This window comes from Microtus oregoni, unplaced genomic scaffold (genome assembly GCF_018167655.1).
Source record: "Microtus oregoni isolate MIOR12 unplaced genomic scaffold, Mior012 000025F_ref0000491, whole genome shotgun sequence".
Taxonomy (NCBI): Eukaryota; Metazoa; Chordata; class Mammalia; order Rodentia; family Cricetidae; genus Microtus; species Microtus oregoni.
This window is the reverse complement of record NW_024543084.1, coordinates 5,735,635-5,756,907: the sequence shown is the minus strand read 5'-3', so window position 1 is coordinate 5,756,907 and position 21,273 is coordinate 5,735,635. Positions and strand designations below refer to the sequence as shown.

General features: G+C 33.8%; 1 protein-coding gene across 1 annotated transcript in view; it reads right to left on the bottom strand.

Annotated features, from left to right (window-relative positions):
* The window catches only part of Lrp1b (LDL receptor related protein 1B), a 1,777,071-nt gene that overhangs the window by 119,037 nt on the left and 1,636,761 nt on the right, over positions 1 to 21,273 (bottom strand). Inside the window, exons 67-68 of the mRNA XM_041674488.1 lie at positions 9,903 to 10,019; positions 3,183 to 3,289 (exon numbers count right to left, since the gene is read on the bottom strand). Coding sequence (XP_041530422.1) covers positions 3,183 to 3,289; positions 9,903 to 10,019 — 224 coding nt within the window. The remainder of the gene's footprint in view (positions 1 to 3,182; positions 3,290 to 9,902; positions 10,020 to 21,273) is intronic.

The following is a 21,273-nucleotide window of genomic DNA, read 5'->3' as shown; positions in this document are numbered from 1 at the left end:
GTGTTTAAAATTAAGGGATGTTGTAATTTAGTTAAACTTCTTTACCTTTCCTTATAAAAATCATCAAGGTTTTTCCATTTTATGTCTTAGTGTATTATTGTTACTGATCTGCATATATTGAGTAATACTTGCATGACTATACTTAATCACATGCCTATAATTATGGTGAATAATCTTTTACCATGCTGTTGGATTTTATTTGCAAATATTATGGCAAAGTTTTATGTATCTACATTCATAAAATGTGTAGGCTTCTAGCATTTTGTGTGTTGTGTATTTTCCTGGTTGTGACTTACAATTGAGCCCATATATATAAAGAATATTCATACTTATGAACCAAGTGTTTAAATAATCAACACTTCACAATTAACATTTCTTTCATTCTCCCACATTTATGTATATATGAATATAAAATTTACATGTATATATAAATATATATATAATAAAAAATATATATACATACATATATTTCCAAAATATTTTAACATGAAAATTACATTGGCAAATTTACAGTGTCTCACAAATAATAATCCACTAGGGTATTTAAACCACATGAAATATCTTTAGTTAATCAAATATATTATTTGGCAAAGTGAGGTTTCAATGTAGGTCTGCTTATTGACTATAGGTAAGATTACACTTATATAAAACTTCTTCAAGATGACTTTTGTGATCTTGTTTAAGTGCTATTATGAATGTATGGATTTTGTGCTTCTTTGGTTTCAGTACATCATAGTAACTTATATTTTGGATACTGTACTGGTTCTTATTGTCACTCAAGAAACTTTCAAGCTTGTCTCTATGCCCTGTGCTCACTAGACTTTTAGTTATGTGTGTTTACAGTCTAAGATGTTGCTAACATTCCATGTTATGAATTTTTTTTCTCAGATCTAAAATTCCACATTCCCCACAGTAGTCCCGTTTCTAATAAGTGATCTGTACAAATCACTGTGAACACTTACTACTGGATTTCTCTTGGTTGTAGTTTTTGGAGGTATATAGTTTAGAAAAATAGAAATATTAAACAGGATCTCATATTGCTATTTTTAAATTTAATTTTGTTGCTGTATTTACTTCCAGTCAACCTAAGATCCATACCCATAGTCCACATGGGGTAAACAGAGAATAAACTCTCTCATTTGTTCTCTGATCTTATCTATATTGTGGCATATGTTCATCATCATTCCCCAAACACAATACGAAAAAAAAATCAAACAAATAAAGCAAAATTTTAAAAGATAGTTATCTATAAGCAACTGAGATATATAATTGACATTAAATTAAGCCAATTCAAGCTTTAAACTTTATTTTGTATTGTTTTGAGGAGATATGGTTAAGAACACATCAACACTGAGTATGTATGTATACATAAAAATACAATTCTCCTAACTTTTCTACTTCCTAGTAATATAATCTTTATGCAGCTATCCTTTCTATCTTTGTGCTAGGTTCTCCTTTGGATCATTTGCTTCACTGTCTTTTATTAAATAAAATGTTATTGTAGGCTTTAAAGAAAAATAAATAGAATTTGCTGTGTACTACACTGTCTGGAAGGAAAGACCATAATAAAGAATAATTTCCTTAGAGCATTGCTTTGATGATAGTTAGTAAATGGAAATATATTTTACCAGGAAAGTATTTGCCCAGGAAATTAGTGAATAAGATGAAAGTTATAAGTAAATATATTTACTCTGACATGAATAATATTTTGGAAAAGATTTACACTAAAATTAAATTTTGTTGTTTTTTTATATATTTTGAACATCTGGTAATAACACAAAACAAGAAATCATAAGACTCAAGGAATATTTTTGAAGTGCCTGAAGAAAAATAAAAATCAAAAACTTGCCATGGCATCAGTAAGTCGCATAAGATATATTTTTCTGACTTAGGAATGTCTAAGACATTTTTAAGTTATAGATGCAAAATGAGTATGTGGCTTGTCGATGTAAAGTATTCTCCTTGTAGAATCCTAAGAAAGAGTTCTGATTTTGATTTATGACTAGTCCTTCAAATAAATGGATATTTTCCAACTTCTCTTGAGATACTTTTGCAAAATCTGAGGTTAGGTTTTTGTGATCTTGTGGTGAAAAATCACACATAATCTCATTCAAACACCACATTTGTAGCTGTCATTAGGATAAATTTTCCAAATGGCATGGAAATAAATGTATCTGTCCTTATAAGGGTGGGGGTAGACTGCAAAAGCCATACATTGTGTGCACTGTTGTACAAACAGTAGAGGCAGGTTGTGTTTCTCTCTCAGAAAGGGACTCAGGTGATATTTAGGGAAGTTAGACCTGAAACAGAAACAGCTAAAGCTTTAGGAAGGATCCTCTTCAGTTACTTCAAAGGAATTCTTTCTACGAGTAACAAATGCATGTATTAGCCGACGAAGCAATATGTATCTATAGCAATACTATGTGAGTAAAACAGCAATGACTTCCAAAAGGGACTGAAAACCTTTTTCCCCACTTTGTTTACTTACATTCCCTATTTTCCTCTTGCATAATGAAAAAAAAAAAACTAAGAAAAATTTTCAAAGTGATCGTTCCTGCACTTGCCCCAGATGATGTAATCCAAAGCTGGTATCATTTCAGTATGATTAGTTTTAAAGTTGCATGGAGTCATGTGATACATAGCAGGGAAGTCTAAACACAATTCAAACTAGCAGAGTTGTCCAGAGAAATTATCTCCTTTTTCACCTAAAGTATAGGACTTATAATAAATGGATTGTGATCCATCATCCAAGGAAATCTTGGTTTCATGAAACTCATGGTTTCATGAAAATCGATGACCCACAGTAAAATTTATAAGACTGGAGCCACTAAAGAAAAAATATTTAAAATACATAAAATATTAGTAAGAGCTATAAATACTCTGGCAAATTTATGAACAAATCCAAAAATGGCAAGGACACCAGGAAGAGAATTTTTAAGCATACTATTCCCTGAACAGATATTCAATAGTGGAGGGAAAACACACTATATTTAGTTGTCAGAAGTAGAACAGTTATTCTGTGAGGTCTGTGCAGCGTAACACATAAATTAAAACTATCTTAGGTCATCCAGAGCAGGGTGCACTGCAGAATTCTCCTTGGTCACACTTATTATCTTCAGTGATGATAACACTGTACAAGACCTGATTTACCTTTTTTTGTGCATGTTCAGAGAGATCCCTACCTCATCAGAGCCATCAGCACAGTCAAACTCTCCATCACACCAAAACCTTGATGAAACACAGTCCCCGTTGCTGCAGAGAAAGTCTTTCATTGTACAGGTCTGGGGCTCTGAAGATAGAAAAAAAAAAGCATGGCGTGAAAGTATTTTATCATCTGCATTCTAAGCAACATGAGGAGGTAATGAAAAACTGAAAGAGGTTAGGTAAGCAGAGGCAATGAAATCATTTAGGGGGAACACCCCATAGGAAGCTATGGAACAGAATATACTAACTTTCAAATTAAATTTCAAAGTCATTAAAAGAAATTGTTGAAAAATTTGAAGGCTCTAAAAGATAGGCTGTTATTAAATAAAATATAATTTAAAAGTACAATGTAATGTGAAAATTTATATGCTAGAATGTTGTGCCATAGTCTTCCATTTAGAGTTTTAAGCTATTTAATATACTTATAACCATTTCCTGTCTTTCTATAGCCATTATTATATTTATCAGCTTGATAGGAGAATAGACTTTTAATTATGTATGGTAGGAATTTTATTTATCTGATTTTGTCATGAAAAATCCAGGGTTCATAGGACAAGAAGGAATATAAACATAGCATTAGGAATGGGTAGGTAGGCTTTCTAAAACCAAAACAACAACAAAAACAGTCTATTTGTTATTGTAATTGTTACGTTTTGTTCTGTATAATTTTTTCTGTCAATTTTGATAATTTGCTCACAATTGATTTAATTGTAGTTGGGCACATTTCTTATAGGACTAAAATCAACCAGCATGCCTTAATGGCGTCACTTTAGCCTTAGGGGAAAGTGTTTTGTCCCACTGTCTGATTTCAGAACTTGACTTCTGGAAGTGATCAATGAGACAGTTGGGTATCACCCTTCTCCAGTTTGTAGTCTTGGATGAGAAAAGTCAGCCTCTGTTTTCTCTAATCATTGTCTTCTTAAAATGCTTTATTTTAACTTTTGGTTTGATTGCATACATCCACTTTCAGGCATTATATGAGTAAATATATTTTAAGCATTTTTCCACTCATTGTCTTTGCATTTGTGACCCATGCAATAATTTCCTTGTTCTCATGAAAGAGGAATAAATAATAGACATCCAGCCTGAGGAACACATACATAGAGATGAATGCTCTCCATAATGATGGTGAGAAACAAGCCTTCTGTTGGAAATATCTCTGCTCGAGCTCTTCCACAACACAGTCTTGTATTAGACATCACTGTCTATGAGCTATTAAGTCTCTGAGCATTAGCAGGGCTTGGCTGGCGTCATAACTCCTACATTTTAGTAAATGGGAACTTTGAAGAACTATGGAAATGTCATATGTATCAGAGAGTTCTTTTATCAACTTTAGAATTGATCATGTCTTAGTAAATGATCTTTAGTCTATAAACAAAATACGATTCAGAAGAATGAGAACAAGTAACTGTTTGTGCCTAATAGTTTACAACTACAGTTCCAATTTAGAGTCCAATTTTCGAGTATAGTGAATCATAAGCTAGCTTGCGTTCACAGCAAAGTTTCTCTTAAATAAAAACAACAAATAAAAAAACCGGCAACCAAAAAACCCAGAAACCAAAGTATATATATATATATATATATATATATATATATATATATATTTGATTGTTTTATTTTATTTTTTGTGCATTGGTGTTTTGCCACAGAGAGTCGTGAGCTGTCATGTGGGTCCTTGGAATTGAAACTTTGTCCTCTGGACGAGCAGTCAGTGCTCTTAATTGCTAAATCATATTTTCAGGCGGTAATGGACAGTTTCCTATAGGACTCTCTGATTCTGTGTTCAGTGGGCATTATAGTAGCAGCGCTTTTTCTTGTTTTAATTCCGTGTATGTGTGAGTTTGTATGTGTGTGTGTGTTTGCATATAAATACATATATATTCCCTTTTCTGAAAATAACTCTGTTGACACTAATAAAAGCAATAACTGCCAAGCATTAATTATCTAATTGCCATTAGACATTATGTAAATTTATTGCTGAGTACTTGCACTATAATGTACTGCTCAAACCTCAAAGCAACTGTATAATGCATTTGAATACTTTTCTCCATGTAATGGAGTAAACTTAGGCATAGAGAGAATTCTAACTTTACTCTAAATGGCAAAGTAGTCAAAAAAACTAGTATTCAGTTGAACCAATGTAGCTACATAGCCAAGACTTGTGTAGTTACATTGCTTTCTACAGACTGCAGAAATGATGACAGGAGAGTAGGTAGCTGAATTTTGTTGGCTGGACACATGCCTATCTCTATTTTACTTAATTGTTCTCATCATCACCCTACACAAAAGTTATAATATTGTATTGGACTTTGTAAACACAAAGAGTTTTATTCTAAGAAAAAAAGAAATGATGATGCAATATGTGCAATTTTTAGCAATGATGGCTAACAAAATAATTTTAATTTTAAAAATAGAGATAGAAAGTACAGTTATAACATAAGATAAATGCTTAAAAGTTACACAGGAAAATTCACATATATTTGCTTGAAGTGAGCAGGATTCCTTCTGCTTCTGTTATAGCTTGTGTTTACTCTATTTCAAAGCAAACGTTTTCCCTATGTGCTAAATTGGCTTCATAGGCTTTGACATATTTTACTGTATGGAGAGTTGTAAATTGTTGACATAAGATTGTAAATCGATTATACTATCTGTTTGATGCATTTGCTTGGTAGTTATACAGTCAATTTGTTTCATAAAGTCTTTGTCCTCAATTGTTAGATTTGTTGCACTAGTAAAGAAGAGAGACTGCTATTTGCTATGAAAATATGCTATGAAAATATTTTAATTAAAAATGGTAATTCTGAGTAATTTTTGCCATGAACTGAAATTTGCCAGCTCGTATATCTATGAACAGAAACAATGGTAACTCCTCATACATACATGTGCCATTGAGGATCGGGATGTGTAATATGTTTCTAAACCTCATTTACATGGCAAAGAACGTTTCCTTGTCTTAAGATAGCTGAAAACAAATTTTTTCAAATGAATTTAAATCAGTTACTTTTAAAATTTAAATTGTTTAAAATATCTTTAAATCTTTCCCATAAAGTAGCAGAACAGTTTTCAAATTGATACCAGTGTATATTAGAACTTCAGCAGTGGGGAGAATTTCCCTGTCTGATAACCAATTTGTAAGGAAAGTCTGAATGCCATCGTTCCTATAGAATCACTAAACTGTTGTTCCCATTCTCCCTGTCATATAAACTGTAATCCTTTCCCAAGTGTGGATAGGAACCCAGCACATGAACTTTTTACAATGTTTTCTGTAAATCTGCCCAGGCACATTGCCCACCAAGAAGCTTCTACGGGGTCCATTTCTTTTGTCTGGGAAGATTCCTGGATTTCAAAGTTAATGATAAATCATGGGGGCAGGGCACCACACAGAATGACTACTTTCCTCAATATTAAGGGAGGCAAAAGCACAGTCTCAGCAATGGAAAGAAGACAGTAAAGTTCAAGAAGGAAATCGACTTTCCAAACCACACATATCACATCATAGATATGCAATCTCCAGTTTCTCTACTGAGTATCAGTTACTCTATTTTCAGCAAAAGTTATATTAATATGGGTGTCAGTAATTGAGAATTGTTGCATTTATTGTATAGTATATACCATAAATAGTTTGATATAGATTCAATGCTAAGTCTCTAGAATTTAAATAAACTACAGGTAGTTTGTCTATATACAAAAAACCCAATTTTGTGATAAAATGGCATGATGTTCAAGAATAGATAATAAGCTATAAACTACTTAACTATCTACATTGATTACTTAGCAAATATATCAGTGGCATATATCACATTTTTATTGACATTTTTATTGACAATGTAAGAAAATCGTGAGACTTCTCAGGCATTTCCATGACTGGTTTGGATTAAAATATAGTCCAATGACCGACATTGACATTTCCTTGATTGTAGAGCAGAGATCACTGCTGAAGCAATGCCCATTGAACACTTTGCAAATGATATGATCAGCAGATAAGAATCAATGACTATGGACCAATAATTCTGTGTGAAATGTAAAAATGCAAAAAGCATATTTGATTTCACAGACAGTTAACAATAAATGCCTCTAGTACTGTTTTAATTATTCTCATGCATATAACTGAAGTTTTTGTAACATGGTTTAAAATAAAATATACTAAGTCATATTCATAAGTTTAGCAACCCAAATGAAAATTTAAGCGTATGTGAGTGCTTCTTAAGCAAATATGTTTGCTGTTTCTTAAAAGTAAAATTGATTTCTGGTATGTTTTTCTACTTAATAAATGATTAACATAAAATATTGATTATTCATCGAAGTGTACATTAATGATCAACAGTTCTAAAAATATAATGACATACTATTACTCACAAATATGTTCATGCATTTATGATATAAAATTTAGAAATTATACAACCAACATATCGTGTATATGTTTGAACATATATGCTGTATAAATATACATTTATACTAGCTTTACTATCAGAAACTAGAAATACATTGATGGCATATTAACACAGCAACATTTGTCTGAGCTGATTCTATATTTTTAACCTTTTTTGTGGTGACTTCTTCATTGACAACTGTTAATTCTGTAGAACTGTGCGTGTTTGCAATGCTTAAATGTTTTATTTGCTTCTGGTTCTTTCAGGGTAGAATTTTCAAACACCCAAACTTAAAATCTATCTCTGCAAGTATAGACCTCTTTATTTTCATACCCATTATGCATTTAACATGATAACCTACTGTAATACTTGTCTTGACATGTATGCTCATCTTAATTATATTTTTCCTTTTCTTTGCCCCAACTATAATTAATTCATTCTTATACAGTGTTATTTCTCCTTTAAAATGTCAATATTCCTTGTCTTATTCAGTAAGCTCAGAATAAATATGCTACAATGAGCTCATGTAATTGTCTATTTTAAATGGACATTTTCCTTTCATCTTTCTAATGGATATGTTTTCCATGACTAGTGAAGTCAGAATAGTTCTTTGGTCACTGGCTGACTTCTCTATGTCTGAACAATAACACTCAGCCACATTGGGAATCCCAGTGGCTTTTTACAGACAAACTATCTTAACCCTCATTCTTCTCTTCTTTTTTTGTATTGAAGCAATAATCCAATTTCTTGCACAATTTCAACAATTCAGTGAACAAAGGTCTTCATTAGCTGGGCCTGGTGGAGCGAGATTATCATGCCAGGTTCTCTGGATGGTGATGCAGGAAGTTTACAAATCTAAGGGTTGCTTGGGCAACACAGTGAGTTTAGGGCCAATTTGGTCAATTTGCAAATTCTACCACAAAATAAAAATAAAACGTGGTAGCAAATTGACCAAGGACACTTAAGTCCCACGATTCAATCTCTATTCACACACAGGAAAGAGGGGAATGCAAGAAGAGTGGAGAAAAGAAGGGAGAAATATCTCCAAGGTTTCTTCTCACCTAGCCTGCTGTCCTCTGTATCCTTCAAAATGGAGTCTTTACCATCCATATGATTAAGATGAATCACATCAACAAAATCGATGAAATATCTGATGCATCAAGTATGTAAATTCTTGTATTTTAAATTTATATTTATTGATGTCATATATCCATCTAATTTTAATATTAGTTACTGGATATATGTGAGAACCTTTTATATAAAGGTGGTTTTAACTGTTGATGAAATGATTCTAACAGTCTCATAAGTCCATGCAATAATCTTTACATTTGTAAACAATGACCCATTAGGATTATGTATATAAAAGTGAGAGCTCACTATGTGCTGCCACAGTCAGATACTCCCAATAATTTGATTGTCAGTCACAGGTGTCATTTCCCCAAAAGTTATTGAGCCATTAACACATGTTGTGCAGGATGACTATCTAAATGATTCATTCCACCACATACATGCCTTCATATAATGTATTGTTGTGTAGATTATGTCAGTGTCTTCTGGGAATGATTGCTCTTAACAGATAATATTACTGATATCTATCTGCATCAAAACTTTTTAGGAAGGAGAAAAATATACTTAAATATAATTTGGTTATTTTCCCATTTTATTGTGGTGATATCGCTTTTTACTTATACATAAAAGCAGTGATACGAATTTTACTGAGGATTAATGCTTAAACACAGATACTCTTAGTGAGAAAATATAATTAATGGATAATTATTGCTTTCAAATTTATTGTATAAAAGTTCAGCAGGCAGTCGCCATCAATGTTATTCTATTTTCTGAGAAAAGCATTCTGAATTCAGATGGTGTTCACTACTCCAGAGAGGATAAATGATAACTCACTGAAAGATGCTCATGGGTGAATTTGTAGTGTGAATGGATTGAGGCAGAAATGGAATGAATAGAATCCGTTAAAAATGATATGTGTTGTGCTGTCTGCACATCAGTCAGCTCATTGTATGAACTTGCATCAAGGGCTTTCTTCATTGCATACTAATGGGCTGTATTAAACCTCCTGATACTCTTCTACCAATTCTGCAAGCAGAAAGAAAATAACTCCCAGAGTAAGCAGCCCAATCATTTTACCCTTTAAGAATCAGGCCAATTTATTCTGTATATTCTGTCCAAATGTGAATATATGTATAAAAATGTGAACGTCGGGACAGAGGGGTCCAAATTTTGCTTTAACAGAAATAAAAAAAATGCCGTCCTGCTTGTTCATTGAACAGAATGTCAGGCATGGAAGGTCATGAGGCAAAATTTACTTACTGCAGTTTTCTTCATCAGAATTATCACTGCAATCATTCTGGCTATCGCACCGCCAGTGATCTGGTATACAGTTGTTGTTCTTACACTGGAATTCATGAGGTCCACAAGTCTTTTTATCTGCAATGAATGAACCTGAGTTTACATGGTTGGTTTCCATTATGACATCCTTACAATAGCCTAACTGCTATGTCAGTGCATGGCATATCACATCTCAGGAACTTCTATTCAGTTACTGACTGAGAAGTATTCCAAAGGGAAAATGAACTCAAGTTTTGAGTCCACTTGGCCCTTTGCACTTGTTCCGTATTACCATTGGAGAATTAAAAAGCAATTAAACCAACCAGTGATGTGTCCAGTAGTATTGTCAAAATTGTCCCAAACTATACGTCTCTTTCTGCTTCTACACATAGAAACAAAATAATTTATTGTAATATCACTGAACATTTATGTTGTCCTGTTTCACAAAGAGCTCATAAATATGTTATCTATGTATAACAATCTTCTCATCAATGTTTCATATTTTCCCTGCTGCTAGTTGCATGTTATTGGTCAGTCCTGGCTATGGTTCACTCACAAATTGTATATTATGTATGTGGGATGTGCATTATTCAAACAGTTTAGGATAGGAAGCATTTTATGGTTCCAAAGTTTTCAGATTTTTACACCCATGTAAACATGAAGGAGTATTTCTTGTATGACTAACAAAGGAAAATACAATTCATTTATTTTAGATAATATGTTATATAACATTGACAATATATACCATATAAATGTATAGTATATACCATATAGTAATATATGCCATATATTAATAAAATATCACATCTATATTTATAATTATATATAAACAAGATTTTATACAACTTCTTCAATGCTCCCATGCTGTGACCTGAGTCTGCAGATATAGCATATAAATGTAGTAAATATATAATATATAAATAAAACATATATTGATATTTTTTTTTGCAAAACAAGATTTTATAAAACATTTTCAATGTTCCTATGTTGTGACCCGAGTCTAACACATGTAGTTAGGTGTGAAGTTCTCTTCTCTTGGCAACAAAGTCATGCTCATAATCTTTTAAGGACTGAACCATTTCAGAACTTAGTCTTTCAAATGGGATGCTCAACTTATATCAATGCCTCTTAGTATGTGTGCAAAGCAGGAATATTGAAAAGATTTCATTCTACACAAATCTTCATACAATTCCCTGAAGTCTAAGGAGAATTATTAACAAGGCTTAGACTGTACATTAAATCAACAGAAACTCTTTCAAGTCTAGGACTCTAATGAATTTTCAGTACTAGTGAATGGCATACCAAATACTATAACATATCTACTTTTACTCCTGATTTGGTACTATATGTAAGTTCAGATCAAATTAATATGAAAAATTAAGCAATAGAAACATAAACTGAAGTGAGAGTTTCTACACTTCCCTAGTGTCAATCTAACTATAGATAACATGAACTTTAAACTTTCACTTCTCTTTGTAGAATCACTTAGAATTGCACTCTAATGTTGGTTATGATTTAGCACGATTGGGTTGCTTTCCCCTGTTAATGGGGATTAAACTCACATTTCTAATGAACTGTGTGGTGATGATACTGCCCTTAATCAGTGGCTTAGACTGACTACATATGTTCTTAAGGGCCAAGATACAAATTCAATAACAAAATTATAAACTGAAATTCCAGTTTAGGAATATTTTTCTTTTATACATGCAGATCAACTTCTCAGACATAGTTAAATTAGGGATATGATGTGTTCCTGGAAAGGTTCACAAACTGAAAGCTTGGGGCCCCAGCTGGTGTAACTATTGCCACATGATTGTGTCCTTGAGGGTGCCAAACTTATCATCGGCAGTGGCTGTAGCTAAAGGGTTGTTAGGAATTGGGTTCTTTTTGGAGTGAATTGGTCACTAAAATCCTAAAAAGTATATTTTGTCCTTATCATCTTCCCTGAGTGGGTCTCTGTACAGCAGGAGGTGAGCAGCTTGGCTTATTCCTTTAAATTCTTCCTTTATGTTCTTACATAAAGAACTCTTGGATCTAGAAGCAATAGGACTGCATACTGAATCTTTTTTCTGTCTTTTATGTGATTAATGACTGATATTATGTCATAGTCCTGAAGAACAGAGTTGCATAGCCACATCTGAGTTGGGCAGGGAATCTTACATTTTCAGACTATTAAAATAAGTGAACTGAAAGTAACAGTAGTTACTTGGTGATGGTTGCTATTCTGTATTCCAAAAGTGCACAGTGTAAACTTTTAACTCCAATTGATAATGAAAAGCAAAGTGATTTAGGCATAATTTAGAAAATTAAATAGTAAATATCTGTTCTGAACTCAGCTGAGCTCCTAGCTAAGCATTTTAATAAACACAATCACTCTCAATTCCCATTATATCTTAATGAAGGATTATTGCATTTATTTAAATAAAGGAGAAACATAAACATCAGAAAGTTTAAGTAATTTCTTCAATCTTACAGAGGAGCTCAATATCGAAACAGGAGTTTATATTAAGCTAGTACTCTGAAACAGTGTACAGAAGGAATTCTCGTGACAGAATTTAAGTGTAATTCTCTTCCGAAAAAAAAAAAAAAAGACTGCCTATATTTCCTTTCTACACTTCCTGCTTGCCTTTTAATGATTACTCAGAAGTTAACCTATGCCAGCAGTAGGAGCTATACTTGGTGCTTTATATTATGTTTTTCATAGTTTATTTATTTAAAGACTAATTTATAATCTGAAGAATATCAATACAGTATAATACAAACATTAGTTGATAGTGAAATAAACAACTAATATTGGGATTTAATTAATGACTGAAAATTGAAACTTGGTACTCAACAATTCAGCCAAATATTTTTTTGTCAACAAAAAAACTCCTCTAGAATGCAGCCCTAGATAAACATTAATTTTATTTGACTCATAACATACATTGTTTAAATTATTTTAGGTGATGTTTTGAAAATGCATGTAACTTTAGAAAACATCAGACAGAAGGAAAATTTGCAACGTGACCTAAATTTCTTTCAGCAGTTCCAGGAAGAGCCGCTCTTGACAATGAGAATATGAGATTAGCCTAATTCTAAGGTACGTTAGTGGTTTTGGAGTTTCTCAAAAGCATTTTCAATTCATTTTTATATTCTTTTATCAGAATTATTATTTAAGATAAATTTACAAAGATATATCTCATTAGCTGAATTTCCACTGAAGGCATGTAAAATTATATTGGGAAAGATGAACTGATTTATGTAAAACTATATAAATTTTATTTCCAAGTTACTTAATTTTAGCTATGAGAGTGCATGAAAATCATGTAAACACAGCTATGAAGTTTTTTAGAACATTTAAAATATCCCGTGATTGGATGTACTACAGTGCACATGTATATGTGCCAGGTATACTAGTTATATTTCTTAATTTATTATTGGTGTGATAAGGCCTATGATAAAAGCAACTTTAGTAATGAAAGGAAGGTTTGCTTGACACACTGTATGAGGTATAATCCATGATAGGGAGGATAATGTAGGTGAGACATGAGACATCTGATCAAAATGTATGTGTAGGTAGGAAGCAGAAAGCAGTAGATGATAGTGTTTGGTGTTTGGTGATAGCCTTCTCCTTTGTATGCATTCTCGAATCACAGACCATGGAATGACATCCCTCATATAAAGGGTGATTGTTTGAATTTCCATTAAGCCATTCTAGAAAATCCCACAGAGTGAAGCCCAAAGGTTTTTATCCTAAATAATTTTAGATATTTTTAAATTTAAATAAATATTAAAATCACAAACCCCCTCTTAAACACATTATTATTAAACTTTAAATTCTTATCTCCATAAGTGCATGGCTATCCTATAATACAAAATATATTCAGTCTAATGTTGAAAATCCCAATAATCTTTGAGAGTAATCTTTTAACTGTGACCCTTATAACCAAAAGCATGTTAGAAAGATCTGATACACAACAGCACACAGTAACTTTCCATCCTAAAAGGGAATATTGGTAACACAGCAAGAAAAAGCCAGATCACAGGATAGCCTAATCTGAGAGGGGAAAAAGCCAGCTGCAGCTGCATGTGTTGCAGATGGGCCTGGTGATGGAATCAGACCTTTGCGGGTAGTTACATCTGTTTGTGCTGAATCTGACATACATTCTCCTTCTGTCATTCCCTAATTGTGTCATTCCGTCATTCTCCCATTCTCTGTCTCTCAACAGCTCTGTAGTTTAGTCTCTGCCTCTCTGTGTCTCCCTTCCTGTTCTCTCTTTCTGTCTCTTTCTTTCATCAGTTGTACTTCATAGAACCAGGTTATCTCATATATCCTAAACTCCTAGCGTTTTCAGTATCCTGGGCTCTTTTCTGTATTTTAGGCTACAGCTTTGCAGTTCCAAACTATGGTGTTTATTCAGGCTCCCACCACCCCAAACACACTGTATAACCTCAACAGGAAACCATGCTTAAGCCTCCATGCTCTCCTTTCATTTGCATCTTCATTCTTACAACATGAGTGAGTACCTTTTGGATGTTGTGCCAAGGGTTCCTTAAAGACCCTGAAGGTCTGTTCCATTAGTTCCATTAGTCTTGGGTTTTGCTGCCCGGGAAACATTCCTCTAGGTATCTGGTGAGGAACAGTTCTTAGAGCAGAATCCCCAGTTTATGGACTTTTGTTTGTTTATTTGTTTGTTTTTACATTTCATTTAAATTTCACATTGGAGCACTCTCTTCCACTTTCCTCCCTTAGCCTCTTCTCCTCTCCCCTCCACTTCTTCCTGCCATCACCTCTTTCTTTCTGATACAAATATCTAAAGCATTTTAATTTTTTTGCCTTAAAACACAAAGTTCCATTGGTAACTTTAGCATTTGGGTTTTTTATGATTATAATATAATTACACCATTTTCCCATTTCCCCTTCTCTTTTCTCCCTCCAAGCCCTCCCATGTTACTTTCACCTTGGGACTTTTTAAGTTTATGAGCTCTTTTTAAGTGTTGTTGCACACACACCCACTATATATCTAAATTTATATCTATGTCTATCTCTATCTTTTTATCTATCATCTATCTATCTATCTATCTATCTATCATCTATCTATCTATATATCTATCCAATACAGCTCATTTAGTACAATGTATATCCTCCGCATAAACTTTGTATATATACTAACTATAAACGTTGTATTTGTTTTCAGGGTTGGTGTTTTGGTATTGGATAATCAATTGGAGTTCCTTTGCCACTGGAAGTTTACTCCTTCCACAGCTACTCTCAGAATTCCTTAGTTGCCTATAGTTCTACCTGTTTGGCTACCTAAACAAGAACAACATTAAGGATAAAGCACCTGAGACTTCAGCCCTAGAAAAAACTACAAGAGTCCTAATCATTTTTTAACAATTGCAAGTGTTTCTTCTGCCCCATCAGGTCTGCAACTTTTCAGTAGCTTGCATTTCTTTTCTTACCCAAACATCAATACCTCTATGTCGTTTTTGTCCCTTTCACTGTGAATGAGAATGCAGCCAGAAGCCATGTCATGGTTTGAATGCCCTCAGGGGTTAGACATTCCTTCCACTTTACGACACTGTTGAATTAAGTCTCAATTAGTTCAGGACAAGGAAGAATAAGTTCATATTTTTTTTTTGCCTGAACATAAATCAAATGGCCTATATTCCATTTTCCAATAAAATTTTGTTCTTTGACAGCTTAAGAGTGGGGCCTTCACTGTTCTGACTTCTTTGTGTTTTCTGGTTTTCCAGACTCCAAAGATAACAACCACTAGTTTTTGTTTACATAATTCTAGGGCTTCTCAAGACAACTGCAAACCCTTTTCCATATTGATTCCTTAAATAAGTCCCAGAAACCTACAAACAACAAATTAATCACAGTAACTCCCCTGACTTCATGGTACCTGTTTTCTGTATTAATTATTTGCTCTGTCAAAGGATCTTACATTTAACTTTAAGGAAGAAAGGGAAGTATATTTTGGTTTCACAATCCATCAAGGCAAAGAAAGTATTCTATTAAGAGTGGGCATCAGCTCATCATCACATTGCACCTAAGTTCTAGACATAAAAGAATGAATGTTGGTGCTGAGCTAGCTTTCTCCTCATTTATACAGTCCAGATGACTAGGCCAGGAAATACACTATTCATATTTCCATTAAAATTTGCCCAAAGAAGAAAATTCTCTCCAGACATTCTCCAAGCCTTGTATCATAACTGACTCTAAATACTGTCAAGTTTAACAATAAATATTAAACATGGCAATGAGGAAACTAAAAATTTGCCCTTCCCAAACCTTCTCTCATACCAGAAATCATAGTCACTAGAATGGGACCCAGATAATACCACTATTTATTAAATACAGCTTGGTGATTTTATTAAGCAAACACCGAGGAGAAAAATAATACACATGCACCTACAAGCATACACACACACATGTCACATTACAGTACTCCAGACTATCATCAATTCTCACTACATCCAGTGTTTTATCATAATTAGAAAAATAGAATGGTAGTATAATAAAGACGTTCTCCAAATTTTAAAGATGCGGTAATTATTTTATCATTGTTCATAACGATAACAATGATAAAATAATCACCACATTTTAAATTTCTTAAAGGTTTTCTCATAAACAAGGAGGTACTGCTACAAATATGATCATTCAAAAAGGTAGGGTCAGGGATCCTTCCTATGCACTCTAACACTGGATTAATTTTTGCATATGTATACTTCTAAAAAGAGATAAAAGAAGTTAATGATTGTATAATTATGTCTCTGGAAGGAAGAACTAAAGAACTGTCCTGTCAGCAACATTTAGAGTGACACATAAGTATCTCTTTAGAGACAAAGGAGTCTACAGATGATAGAAGAGCTGTATGAACAGAGAAAAGGAGTAGAATATGAGAGTCATTTATATTTAAAGGATGTTTATATATATTCTCATAAGGAAAATTACAAAACATTACAGAAAGAAACTGACCAACTTGTAAAAAATATGAAGTCACGGTCTTCAGTGATTTGAACTCTCAGTTATTATACAGACCACTTTCTCTAACTTTATACACAGTTGGTTCACTAACCATGACAATCCCATTACTACCTTTAAAAAGATAGATATAGTTACAATGATATAAGAAAGTATCAATGATAGAGAATAATTAAATCATCTTGAGAAAGCAGGAGAACCTTTAAAATATGTTTTAAAGAAATGTTCTAAAACTATGGTAACTGTAGGGATATAATATTAAACAAATGGCTCCAGAAGTATAAGACCCAATCCCAACAGATTCCAATAACAATCCCTAATCAATTTACTAGTAAGATGAAATTCTAAATAAGCATTACTGAAATTATAAACATACTTCAATTACACCTTAATCTATATCTACATTATGCTTAAATGATAATAATACTAATACAAAATTTATGGATTATAAGAAATACTTTTATGATCTTTTTGGAGGTAAGAGTTCCAGAGAAATACCTCAACAACCAGTAACAATAGAAAAAGTGGAAAAGTGGTTTGCCAAACAGTTTTATGTTGATTTTACATAAGCAAGGGTTATTGTGAATGAAGGAATACCTAATAACCACGTTTTGATGATTATTATTGTCTGTGTGTGTGTGTGTATATATATACTTGGTCCTTACAAAATACACATAAGTGTATGTGTATACATACATATACACATGTAAGTATATATGGGGATATGTCTTAAATGAAATTAAGACACTTGGAATTATCTTTAAAGAACCATAGACTAGCAAAATTCCAGTCCAGGCACCAGAAACATTCTTCTAAATGGTTGGTCAGGGTAGTCCAATTTACTTACAAACAGTATAGATTATTGCTATAGCCCTTTGTTGCCTATCAGGGCTGTATGTGGACCACTATTATTGAAGATGCTGTATACTTAGGATACAGAGCTCACATGACCTCAGATGATCTGCTCAGCAACATCTTTTCTGAGTTTTAGTTTGTATGCTTTGAGAAAATACCAACAAGCTACTAAAGGAGAAAAAGAACACAGTTCTACCCAAGCTGTCACACCTATGAAACACAATTACTGACATAAAGATGTAATATGGGACACTCACACATTGGTGGCAACCAAAACTTTCTAATTAGACTTAAGGCTCATTCAGCACCAGGAGAATCATGCTTGGTACTGGACAACCAGGCAGCTTCTCTGGGTTATTGAAGTCATGGATCTAAGAAGAGAATCTACTGATAACACTTTTTAGACTCCCATAAATCCTTGCTATATGCTAAATCTTATCCTTATAAGCAAAGATAAATGTAGTTACCATCCCTCATAAAAGAAACTTCTATTTTCAACAAATGGTGATCATCACAGAAAACTACAGTTGATTAATGATTGATGTCGGTGGGCCCTCCTCACTGAGAGAAGTGTCACAATTGAGTAAGTAGATTTGAAGCTATACGAAGGAAGGCCGAGAAGTCATGTAAAGCAAGCCACTAGTCAATGTGCCACTATGACTTCACCTTCAGAAAGTTTGACTTTCTTGGATGATGGACAAGGTATAAAATAAAAGAAACTCTCCAATCTCAAGAAATTCTAGTTATGCCATTAATTGTCACCAGGAGTAGAATATTGTTGTGACAGACCTGACCATGTGTTTGGGAGAGGATTTTAGTAGTATCTGAACTTGGGGCTAGAAAAACCATTGAGTGCTCCTAGCTCAGTGGCCTGTTCTGTGGAAGACTGGAAGATAAGAAAACTGAATTAGTGGAGCTGGTGGTTTGGCATGTGAATTTTAGAGAAAGTTTGAGAGTCCCTCAAAGACACTATCTGGGATGTTTGTTTTATAGAGAGAATTAAGAATGACTAAAGTGAAATATGTCCTTTGCAGGGACAATTGATGCTGGCTCAGTGGAACGGAGAAGTAAGTAAGGCCAATTTGAACATATGGTCTACATGAAATACTGTGCTACGACCTTTAAGATAACAATTTTCTAGAACACTTAAGAGTCCTCTTGGTGATTTTTCACCTCTGAAAATTAACTTCATGTTAACTTCTCATCAATTGGGATAATATTATTCAATGAGCATTTTCGTACACATTTCCCCCTTAAGGCCCTAGAAACATGCATAAATATTATAGAAGAGGAGAGGAACAATTCTAGTTAGAGCTGTTCTATCTGGGATCCAAGTACTTCTGCTTTGTTTTTGAAATTTTATTTTTCTCCTTATTAATCCGAGAAGAATCAAGGGACTCTTACAAGTAAAACAAATTATAAATAGCTTAATTCCTTTATGAAGAGGAGAATTAGGAACAAACCAGCTCTGGAGAAACTCGAATAATGACACTCTCTAAATTGTATGTCATTTTGATGTAATTGTCGGTGGAAAGTTTCCAAGTTTGCATTATCTACATTTAGAAAGTGTCAAATTGAATTCTGCAATGCTATCACTCTTGACAAGTATCTGTCTTCATCTTTATTTTTAAAAATTTGTATTGCAACATTATGCTTGCGAACTAGGCTGGGCAAAAGGAAGTTACTTGTATTTTCATCTTTTGCCTCTGTATTTTGTCTACAAATTCCTGGCTACTCCACTTGTCTTCCTTTGCTCAAAAATAAATCTGTAGACTTAAAAATTTTAAGACATATTTTATGAAGAGAATTATATTTCTGGATAAGTTTGAAGAGGAATCAAATTTCCACAATACAGAAGGATAGGGTTTTATTTAGAGTCCTCAAAGAACATCAGTTACAGATTCAGGTAACAATGTTCTAGTAATTCCATCTTTGTCTAGTCTACAAGCTAATGGTTAAAGTTTGCCTAAAGCTTTCCATGTACTTATTTTATTTTCTTTTAAAACAATAAATCTATTTTGAGGCAATTAAAAAGTGAGCCTATATTTTTAAATGGTCAGTGTGTTGCAGCTCCCCAGTGTGTCTGACTCTGACAGTCAGAAGTACACCCTGAATACACATTTTTGAAGAATAGGTTCTAATTTTAATCACAGCAGAGTGGGTACCGCAAAGCCGAACAGAAGCAACCGGAATGTGAAAGACATGACAGACATGTTCCTAGTGTATAGCCTACAGACTATCATATACACGCAGAAGGTGCTCTAATGTTTTGTGAAATAGTTTTCTCCTCTACTTTACCATGAACACTGAAAATATGTACCACATTGAACCTAAAACCTGGCTTAAATATGAACTCATGATTACTGAGCAGTAGTAATAACATAGTCACTTAATAAGCACCTGAATAAATGGTAGATATATATTTTAGTACATTTTATCAGTGTGTGTCAAGTTAAAGAGGGTTGAAAGTGATATTTATCCAGAAATTGTGAAAATACAGGTCTGATTCAGTCTTTCCTATCTGTTGGCATGCTACAGTTCTGCTACACCCTCACAGTGTGTCTTTTTTCTAATAAATTTTTATTACTTTATAAATAATACCATTCAAAATGTCTACTTCCTCCTCTTTTCCCACTTTTCTCCCTTTCCCCCTTCCCCATCCCCCACGCCCCATCCAGTCCTAAGAGAGGGCGGGGTACCCTGTCCTGTGGAAAGTCCAAGGCCCTCCCCTCTCTATCACCCACTGAGACAGTGTGCCTGAGCTAATGGGAGCTCACCGAATCCAGTTGGACTGGGACTGAATGAGCATGGGAATAAACTGGACCCTCGGAATGTAGCTGACAACTGGGGCAGACTGAGAAGCCAATGATAAGGGCACTGGGATTTGTCTCTACTGCATGTACTGACTTTTTGGGACCCTATTCTATTTTGATGAATAGCTCACAGTGTATCTTATATGTTAAAGTTTGGGTGTAAAGTGTCCCCCAAGGTTCATCTGTTAAAGGCTTGCCTTCTGGCTGGTAGACCTAATTGTCCCTGGGAAAAAAACTAACAATGAGAGCTTACTTGCATGAGGATAAATTCATTATTTGATGAGATTATAGGAAAGGAATAGAAAATTTGGGATGTAGAGCAAACTTGGATGAGTCTCTCTCTGTCTCTCTCTCTCTCTCTCTCTCTCTCTCTCTCTGTCTCTCTCTCTCTCTCTCTGTCTCTCTCTCTCTCTCTCTCTCTCTGTGTGTATGGGGGGGTAGTCTGTCTCTCTCTCTCTCTCTTTATTCCTCTCCTGCCTCTCTTTCCTCTGTCCCTCCCATCGTTCCCATCTTGTTTTGCTCCCACACAAGTTCTTTACTATAACTTTCAGCCTTGCTATGGACCAAAGCAATAAAGCTATGAAAAAAACCCTGGCAACAATGAACCAAAAGAAAAATCATTTGACTGCCAAACTATTTATTTTACAATGAAAACAAATTGTCAGTGCCTTTTTAGAGGAATCAGTAGGCAGTGAATATTTAAGCCAATCAT